The sequence below is a fragment of the Stigmatopora nigra genome, chromosome 21, assembly GCF_051989575.1.
Source record: "Stigmatopora nigra isolate UIUO_SnigA chromosome 21, RoL_Snig_1.1, whole genome shotgun sequence".
NCBI lineage: Eukaryota > Metazoa > Chordata > Actinopteri > Syngnathiformes > Syngnathidae > Stigmatopora > Stigmatopora nigra.
In genome coordinates, this window is record NC_135528.1 from 4,516,784 (window position 1) to 4,526,986 (window position 10,203).

General features: G+C 43.1%; 1 protein-coding gene across 1 annotated transcript; it reads right to left on the minus strand.

Moving 5' to 3' along the window:
* Positions 1-42: 42 nt before the first annotated feature.
* On the minus strand, positions 43-7,062 carry myclb (MYCL proto-oncogene, bHLH transcription factor b). The gene is made up of 3 exons (XM_077743888.1): positions 6,820-7,062; positions 4,872-5,595; positions 43-2,495 (listed from the first exon to the last, which is right to left on the minus strand). Exons 2-3 carry the CDS (start codon positions 5,545-5,547, stop codon positions 1,744-1,746), a joined length of 1,428 nt encoding a protein of 475 aa, XP_077600014.1. The 5' UTR covers positions 5,548-5,595; positions 6,820-7,062; the 3' UTR covers positions 43-1,743.
* Between the last annotated feature and the right edge of the window lie 3,141 nt (positions 7,063-10,203).

Sequence of the window (10,203 nt, forward strand, 5' to 3'; positions counted from 1 at the left end):
CAATGTTATGCATTGTCAAGGAGTAAGATAGACTACCACAAATATGATAAACAATTGAATTTATTGATTTTCTGACATACTCTTCATACATATAGGCTTACGAGGTACAGAAAAAAAGTGCTGAAACAAGGCTCTGTAATTCAACTGCAAAAAGTATTAGCAATGTCCACATCTGGCAATCGATACAAAAACAAACGTGGAACTAAATGAGGCCTTCGTAGAAACCAAAACGAAGGGCAACTGGTGGTTTGTACTGGATTGATGAGCGGTGTGGAATGGCATCATTTCAGTGAGGATGGGGCTCCTGAGGTTGTTACACGTACAGTGGGAGGTAAGCCACAAAGCTATTCCTGAGTGCTGGTAAAAACAGGACATGCTACTCAGACATTTTAGAAATATAGTCGCTTCTGGATTGCGGGGAGCATGCAAAAAAGCCAGAGGATCATTAAAAGGGGCTTTTGGTCCACCACCAAGATGGTGCTACCGCTTTCAATCAAACTAATATGACAGTTCAGCACATGACCATCAGAAAGGCCCTTGTCAGCTACAGAAAAACAAAAAAATCCCACAGCAACAAGCTGACATTGAACACAGCTCTGTAGGAAAATATAGTATCAAACTTTTTCCAGGCAGAAAACAGAAAAAAATGCAAATGAAGAGGTATTGCCGTGTGACAAAGTGTCCCATGTTCAACTCAGTGTTATTTATTTTCATTAACAAAAATAGAAGCTTTGCGTGATCTGAAAAAAAGCCAGTAAGACGCCAATTGATGAGAACCTCCCCCCCAAAAACTAAGATGAGTATAATACACAAAAGTCTGGTTTTGGTTCAGAAGGCGTAGTCCAGAATCAGGGTGCTATGTACACGCACATAAACAAGATAACCTGGCAATGTGGAAAAGTTTTTTCGGCGGCTTCCTTTGGCCGATGAAAACAAACTTGTACATTTTGTTTTTGACAGCAATATGATAAAAATATACAGTGGGTTTTATTTCCCAAAACAGTTGGAAATCCAACAAAGGAAATTGAAGCCGTTCTTAGAAACTGTTTTGGTTGATATACTGAAACAGACATTCATTTAACTTTTGGCTGCACTCCATGGCACAAAAGTTCTACAAAAAACATTTAAATAAGATGCACTTGAGCGTGACTATTTTTCTGGGAGAATTAAAAAAAAACAAAAAAATGTTTGTAGTCTATGTAGAATGGCACAAAATGGCGGAGAAATAAATAAACTCCTGTTGGGAGGATCCATCAGCCTGTGTAAAACAAACATCACATAAAACCTCCCTCTTCCGACCCATGCAGCAATTCAGTGTCAAAAGCACAGGACAAAAACCTCCAAAAAAACAAAAAACAAATACAGATGTTCAGCTCCTGGGTGAAATTTCAGGCCTAGCATAAAATATAAATTTATCTTTCTATGAAACGGATTAGTTGATTCATGTATTAAACACATTGTATTCGATTTTTTTGTATTATCCTGAATAGTTAAATAAGGAGTTTCCACCCAAATAAAAATATAAAAAGTCCAAATAAAGTGGTTATACTGGATCCTAAAATTTCACCATAAGGTTTGACCACCCTTTGAAAGCATTGTATGGAGCTCATGAGCCATGCATTCGGCCTTGATTTAGCACTCAGAAGCTAAATGTGCAAATTACAACAACGAGAAAAAAAAAAAAAATCCACCCGCACGATTCCAACGTGTCTTAACGAGTGTCCATTCTCTGTTTCTTATTTTTCAGTTCTGGGAGGCCCGCTTTAGCTGCGCCAACCTCTGCAAGAGTTGCGCTTGCTTGGCTTTCAACTGCTTTCTCTCTTGGGCCTTCTGTCGCTCGCCCGCGTGCAGTTGCCGCAGGTACTCGGTAGCCCGCGTCAAGATGGCCACTTTAGGCGTCTTGGCGCAGTCGGCCAATCCGGGGATCTCGTCTCGCAGGGACAAAAAGCGCGAGCGCAGGTCGTTACGCCGTTTGCGCTCCAGAAAGTTGTGGGCCTTGCGTCGGTCCGTGTCTTCGCAGTCTGAGGACTGCGGGCTGGAGAGGGGCGGCGGCGGCGAGCGGGCGTGGGCCGGCGAGGACGACGACGACGACGAACAGGGAGGCGACGCGGGGGACGACGAGCCCAAGTGGGGCGACTGCGAGCGGGCCCTGGTGGTGGTCGTGTGAGGGCGCCTGTTGTCCGAGTTCGAGGGGGTGTGGCCAAGACGAGGTTGGTGGTAGTAGTGGGGTTGCGGCGCCGGGGTGGCGGATGCCTCGTGTCGGTAGCGCTTGCGGGGCGGCGGAGGGTCCGCGGGGGAAACGGTGTCCGGAGATGGGGCGGCATAGTTGTGCTGCTGCTGATGGATGGAAATGTGGAAGCGTTTCATGCAGGGGTCCAAAGGGTCTGCACGCATGGTGATGGTGGCGGGTTTGCGGGTTTTGACCAATCGTCGTGGTTTGCGTTGTTGCTTGTGCTCCACCGTCACCACGTCGATCTCCTCGTCGTCGTCATCGTCTGGAAGGACAGTGAATTCACATTTTATTCGTCATCTTAAATAAGATCAATATAAAGCATTTAGCCTCATTGTTTTACTGAATAGAAGACGATTTCTCAAGCACAAGGGGAAAAAAATACAAAAGACTTCCTGAGACACCAATCCAAGCAAGAGGCGGAAATCTAGAGGGATTTTCGCCGCTCTTGTAAATTGAAACACGCTTTTAAAGTAATTGCACCTCAGTGGATTTCACTGCTTGGGAAGGAATAATCTCTCAAAAGGAATGAGGCATCCAAAAGAAAAAAGGAAGACTAGAAATTCTTAATGAAAGGTTTATTTCCATGGCTTATTCTCTCTCCATGTTGTGTGAATGGTCGCCCGTAAATCCGAATTGTGCAAAACCCATTGACCTATTCACAAGCACTGCAACGCCCGCCACTGACACAATTGGCGCAGTGGCGTTTTGAACGGAGGAATGCAGCAACAAGTCCCCTTTGTGACATTCCACGCGCCATTATGCACGGTCTAATTTCGACATCACATGGTCGCCTACATACCGAGCTCAGTCGTACGGGTTCAGGGAATTGAAAAGGGGAAAAAAAGTAGGTCTCCTCCTGGAAAACCACTGAAAAAAAGGAGTAATCACGGGAAGAAGACTTTATGACAAATAGTCCGATGCAATTGAAATGAACACATTTGTCATGTCCTTTTCCGAAAACCTATTTCTAAAAGCTCCCCTCTAAATTTCTAAACCATTGTTATATAATTGATGTAGTGCCACCATTACATGAACAATCCTTACCTATTAATGTCCTTCACAAACAAAATATAACAACCACAAGAGGGCAATGGCTACAATCAATCTCGGTAGGCAGCTGCTGCCAAAAGATAAACAACTTTGTGTTCAAGTACATAATCCCATAAATATTTATATCAAAATATAAATTGTGGGTTGTTAAATGTTTGCCAAAATTGTTCAAATACGAGTTATACGACAATAACCCCACGATATTTATATACACCATATCGCGTTTCCAACCATTATCAACGCGTACATTTTTGCCGATTATTTTTGTTCCAAGTGCTACTGGCACTTCTAGGGCGCCATCTTGTGCTCTGTTGATACAAAAGAACTATGTTGACGTATGATGAGGAGCTTCTTATATTGCATAGTTATTCAATAATACTTCTACCCAAAAATAGAACACAATTCAGTACATATGAAACATAAACAGGAAAAAAGGACTAAAGTATTAAGATACTCATCACTCATCGTTAAAGAAAAAAAGTATAAAGTACAAAGGAATGTATTAAGAAATATTAAAATGTCCTTTTAAAAAAGATAGAGAGGCTGTAAAACACGAAAAACAAATAAGAGTGGACACAGCTACTGCCACTGGCTTCCGCGTGACGGCGCCATCTTGGAAAAAAAAACATTTGGACAATGTCGGCGGGCCGGATTATAAGGCCTAGCAGACCAGATGTGGCCGCGGGCCGTAGTTTGCCCATGCCTGAAATAGAGTAAACATTTCTTCATAGGACCCAAGTCTTGAAGTGTAAATATTCCATTAACTTGCTAAATAATGGGAAATATAACAACTGCAACTGACAACTATGCATATAAAAATTGGCTATATTTCCAATAATGACCTCTCGACATCAAGCAGAAGACGGCACTGCAGCGAGGGTGCCGTAAGTCAAACCGGTGTGTGTGTGTGGGGGGGGGGGATAGCAGCTGGTATGCTGGCGTCCGTCCAGGCGGCAGATGTTTCACTGGGTGTGTCGCCCCTTCGGAGCATGTGTTGCATGCACCAAGGTAACGCAATGCAGTCATGTGCCCCCCCACCACCACTCACACATACACGCATGTGTGTTGGCGCATCTTGCCAGAGCGAAGGAGCAAAGCCAAGAATGAACTCGGGCCTTAGTGTCATCAAAAATGTTTCCCCCTCCGCTCAGAAGCCACATGAAAATAAAGCCTCCGTTTTGAACTGTCAAAGCATTCATTTATCACTGTTTATTGTTGTGGGGGGATTTTCCTTTTTTTGCAGTGAAGGACTGCGCTAATAAATGGCTTGCCTTAGGAACATGCAGCACAGTTAGGCATGGCTACAAACCAACACAATTCTAAACAGAAAAGCAAAGATTTATGGGCCTTTGAAAGGATCCGGGATGCTGAACAAAAAGCATCAGCACCGCTTTTAGTAGCTGTACATTGTTACATTCACTTTTTTTTCCATGTGCAAATTGGACCTAATTACATTTCGACAGCAGGCTTAGTGCCTGATGTTGAGCAGTGTGACATTTATGCCTTTTCTTTCTATTGTTTTGGAGTACCTCGACTTACAAGTATAAAGACTAAGCTCTTAACTCAAAGCGTGTTGTTGTAAACTGACCTGAAGAGTTGCTGTGGGACTCGGACCCGGAAGAGATTGGCTTCTTGCAGCCCCCGCCCGAGGGAAAGGTGAGGACGGCGGCCGGGTCCACGCAATCCGCCACCATACAACCGATAGGGAGCACGTCGGCTGCCTCGCCCTGCGCCTTCCCGGGGACTCCTTTGGTGGTGCCGGAGCCACCCTTGGCTTGGCAGGGGTGACAGCGTTCCCCGACTACTTTTTCAAGCTGGCGACCTGCAGAAAATCCACTCCACATGCAGTCTTGGATGATGATGGAGCTCAAATTCCCAACAGAGTCCGTGGTTGGGGTCACTTTGCAAAGGATGTCTTGCTGTTGTTGTTGTTGTTGCTGTTGTTGTTGTTGCTGCTGCTGTTGTTGTTGTTGTTGTTGTTCATCCTCCTGGCCCAAAAACTGTGAAACCCACTCCAACTTGTCCCCCAACGAAGGGCATATCAATCCCAACCTGCCAGACCCCTCCACTGCCCGGATGGGGGACATGGGCGGGGTGGGTACCAGTTCAAATTTCTTCCATATACCCTCACTGGGTGCAGTAGATTTGAAAAAGTCCTCATCCGGATTGTGGTGGTCGTCGTAGAAGTAATGTTGGTAGTGGTCCAGGTAGTCCATGTCCCAGCTGTCATAGCGGGGTGCCGTGGTGGAGCTGAGTCCCGGCATTGGGGCAGGGACGGCGATGGGGGCGGGTTCACTCCTGATTCCGTCCGTCTGCAGAGAAAGAGATGCACGTTTATTTGGGTTAAGTCAGATGCTCTCATTAAGTTTTGTCATTAAACTCACTGTGGAATGTTTTTTTTTGTCTTTTTTTTGGCCTTGGCATTCCTTTTTTTCCTCCTAGAGACCCGGAATTTGCTGTTTTGCACATCTACCCTGTTTCTATTGAGCTTCACACCCTCGACGTGGGGTGAAATGCCTTCCCGAGAAGTTAAAGAATGAAAACCAGCAGTAAAATGTCAAATCTGAGAGATAACTTAAAAGGGCAAATTTCAAAACTGTATATCTTGTGGTATTTTCCCAGTGGATGAAGCTACTGTTATTAGAAAATTGCGGTTGTATAATTACTTACAAACTTAACATTTTACAAGCCCCAGCCATGTATTTTAATGCAGTGATGGTGACATTACAATTTCAGGCTCCAGATATCTTTATCTAGAATCACAGTTGGAGATTTCCATCTTGCCCTTCCCTCTAATTTCCCAACAGCTTCATAAAAACGTGCAACAAGCAGTTTAAATCTCTTCAACTTGTATGCCAAAATACAAAAGAATATAACTGATAAGTAGGAAAAAATACTTGTTATTTATGATTGTAGTAATGCCTTTTGTTTCTTGTCCAGCACAGCTGCACTGAATTGAATTATTAGGAGTCGAAAATCTGACACCCACAAGGTCACTATTACAATCTTGAACTCTCTTCTGCAAAAGATAATTAATTTTTTCAAAAAATGGACCCGTTTTGCAAATCCAAACAAGAAATTAACAATATTGTCCAAGTAATCAAGAATTAGACTTCATCCTAGTGACTAAAGTCGAGAACTGCACTGTATACGACTCCTTAAAAAAGCCTTTTGCTGAAATGACAAACATTTCCTCTCAACTTTCAAGTTTCGCAAGAGTTTTATGACATAACTGTTTTATTGTAGTAGTGGCAAAGCTTTGAGCGCTTACTTAAGGAGGAGGGGGGGGGGCGTTTCTGGTTAGGGAGGGGAGGGGGGATGCGCGCATCATCTGATCAGCAGAAAGGTGATTAAATGCATTGGATCAATTAGTGAAGCAAACTTAAAACCTGGACGCTTATCAATTAATTAAATAGGATCTCCATTTGCTTGGCTTCTGCAGCTGCGATTTCAATGGCCATCCGAATTCCGCTTTTTCGAGGTTGCCATTGACAAACAATTGAGTTTGAATGTAGTATCATTTTAATTGATTTTACCTGGTGTGCGCGTTGAAAAATCGGCGTTCTCCTTCATAGATCCTCCGGAAAGCCAACGGATCTCATGAGCGTGCACCAAAAAGGCGTATTTGCATGGGTGTCTTCCTCTTCTTTCTTTGTTTTTTTGGTATTATTATTATTTTTATTTAATTTTCTCTCTCGGATGCTCCAAGAAATCGATGAGGAACTTGCCGCAGTAGCCGTGCGAGACGCCTCCGCCTCCCTTCACTTTCTTTGGCAGACTACAGCGCCGTGTGCTTTCTCAGGAAAGGACACTTGGCTATTATGCAAAGAAGGGCGTGTCGTAGTAGCGAGGCCACACCCATAGTTTAAAGAGACAGTACACCTCCCAAAAACAGCACAATATACAGTAATACATTGATATGCCTTAAGATACGAGACGAATTTTGAGATAAGAGCACAGTGGTCATGCATTATCCTATTGGGAGGACGTTTGTGTGCGTCATTTTCAGATTAATTTGAAGGGGAGATATAAACAAACAACCGTAGAAAGGTTGCTTTTAAAAACTTGTCTAAAAGGGAAGGTGGAAGCGCGGCAAAAAGTGCCAGTTGCAAATGATTACTTTAAAATAATAAATTTTGTGTTGTGCAACTGGCTGGACATCAATTCAGGCATTCTGGTATAGTCTCCAGCACCCCCCAGGTCCATTAGCGATTCAAAAAAAAAGAATGAGTAATAAATCTTGCCTGCTGGTGATCCCCAATTTGAATAATATACTTAAATCATCTGTAAATACCCCTAATGCTTATCCCCCCAATTTAAACAGTACATTTTTACATTTCATAATCCTTCAAACAAAATCCTTTACACCACCTAATATTTAATTTGACAGTTTTATCCACTACCAGCTGGATGTCTTTTGCATCAATGAACACCAAATAGAGATTTGATCAGTTTCAATTCTATACTGCATAAGAGAAACAATCCAAATATTGTTATGTTGAATAATATCATGCCCACATGTATGTTGCATTTGCAAATCTATCATTAATACACAGCACAAGATGCATAACCTTCCCTGTTAAAGTACTGCTTTGCATCTGCCAAGTGTGTTCATGTGTTTGTGTGTGTGTGCCTTCAACAGCTGTACGCAACAACTGCTGACACTTGTTTTTCTTGCCATACGAAACCCTCCAAGTGAGTCACGGAACTTTGGCGCGCACCGACGTCTCCACAACGATGATTGAGAAATATCCCATATATAACTTGACGGAGTTCACCGACAAGCAGACAGCAGGGAAAACCCTGTCTCCCTTTGGTCTTCCCATTTGAACACCCCCCAATGTGCTGTCATTGGTTCTCTGTTCCCCTTTTTTTTGCTGATTTTCCATCCACTCTGAGCTTTTATCCCGGCGTCAACCCCGATCAAAAAGCCCCTGAACCGACATGAGAGGGTTAGATAGACCTTCATCTCTCAGGGGAGATGTTGAACTAACCGAGTGGAGAAACACCCGAGCGGCTCTCGATTTTCCAGCCGACGGCATTTTTTTCTCGGCTTCTTAATCGTCTTCCCCTTGAATTCGTCATCGAGAGTAAATGGAGGTAATGTCAAGAGAAGTATTTTCTCAATGGCGACGCTAAAAATAAGTTGAAAGGAAACAAGCGAGTGAGATTTCATGCCTGAAGTTTCATTTGATGGCTTCAGAATGATAAAGCAAATGGAGTTTTTCCCTCAATCTCATTAGAAAATAAGAGTCGTAACCCATGGCAATTGGCTTCATTAATGATGACCTGTGAACCCGAATATGCATGCAACAGCCAGTCGGAATGCTAATGAGCATTCTGTGATATTTATTATTTCATACATCGTGCATGGCGCTAGTGTGTGTAGACAAAATCATCTTTGCCGGAGTGTTCTATTACAATTTTACCATGATTTTCTAGTTAAACTAAAATTGTACATGCATTCTTTTGTGCAGTGAAAATTGAAAAAAAAGTGCCTGGAAAAAATCCATAAAACTTCACACAGACTATCTTAAACTGGAATTTAAATCATCAGATAAAACCATCAATGAGGACCCACCTGGTATCGAACCCACGACCCTGACCACGCTAGAAACAAAATTCACCATAGCAACAAGCATCAAATTTGCAGGTGATGAAATCAAAATCCCATTCTTGAATATTGACCACTCTTAAAAACAAAACAAAAAGAAGAATTAACCTGAGGGAAGACGGATGGCCCTGAGAGAAGGGGAGGTGTCCAATCACTACCTCCTACTCCTCCTCCTGCAGGCTCCTTCTTCATGTCAGCTGACCTCGTCCGCCCGACTGTGACCTTCTTGGCTGATCAATGGACATGTAGTCTGGGAGGCAGCCATCAGCGTGTCTGGCCTTCTCCAGGTTCATTTCATGTAATCTGGTAGACCGCACAGGAAAAAAGGACAGCTGCTACCCGCTGGATGTTGGTGACCTCCCTCACATACACTCACACACACACACAAACATATGAAGGCAAACACACTTACTTATCAACAAGGGAAAGGATTATTTTTCAGTCCAGATGCTCCTAAAATCCATCAACCCCAGACTATGTTTCACCTGAATATCCATATGCGCCCAACCCACAACTTATCCAACTCAACAGTTTTACACACCTAAAACACAACTGTCAGACCTTCTAGGCCAGACAAGATAGGCAAACTACGGCCCGCGGGCCACATCTGGCCCACTAGGCTTTTTAATCCGGCCCGCCGACGTTGTCCATATGATGTTTTTTTCCCCAAGATGGCGCCGTCACGCGGAAGCCAGTGGCAGTAGATCTGTCCACTCTTATTAGTTTTTCGTGTTTTACAGCTCTTCTATCATTTTTTAAATGAAATTTTAATATTTCTTAATACATTCCTTTTTACTTGACTTTGTACTTTAGACTTTTTACTTTAATGATGAGTGATGAGTATGTTAATACTTAGTTCTTTTTTTTCAGTTTATATTTCATATGTACTGTTAACGGATGGACTTTTTTATATGTATCGTATCTTGTGCTGACCCGGCCCATCTGTCAAATTTTTAAAGTCAATGTGAGGACGTCCATCGCCCTTGTTGGCAAATCCACAGCAGGAATACCACTTTTCGATTTAACTCTAGTGACCATTACATCAGCAAAATATTTCCCTGCGCTTCAAACGGAGCAATTACAGTTGCACAATGGCCCGTGGGTAATTTGCAGAAAATCAAAAACCAATGATTTGCATGAATACAAGAACAATGGTTGCGTTCAATTAAACGCCATATTGATTTTAATCAGTGGCGCAGCAAATTGACGGTCGGCTAGTAGCGAAATAATAATTGCGGGGAAAAGCGTTACTGTCTGCAAAGCGGCGACCGGTCTATCGGATGCTGGCCCTTCCCAAATTTCAGCC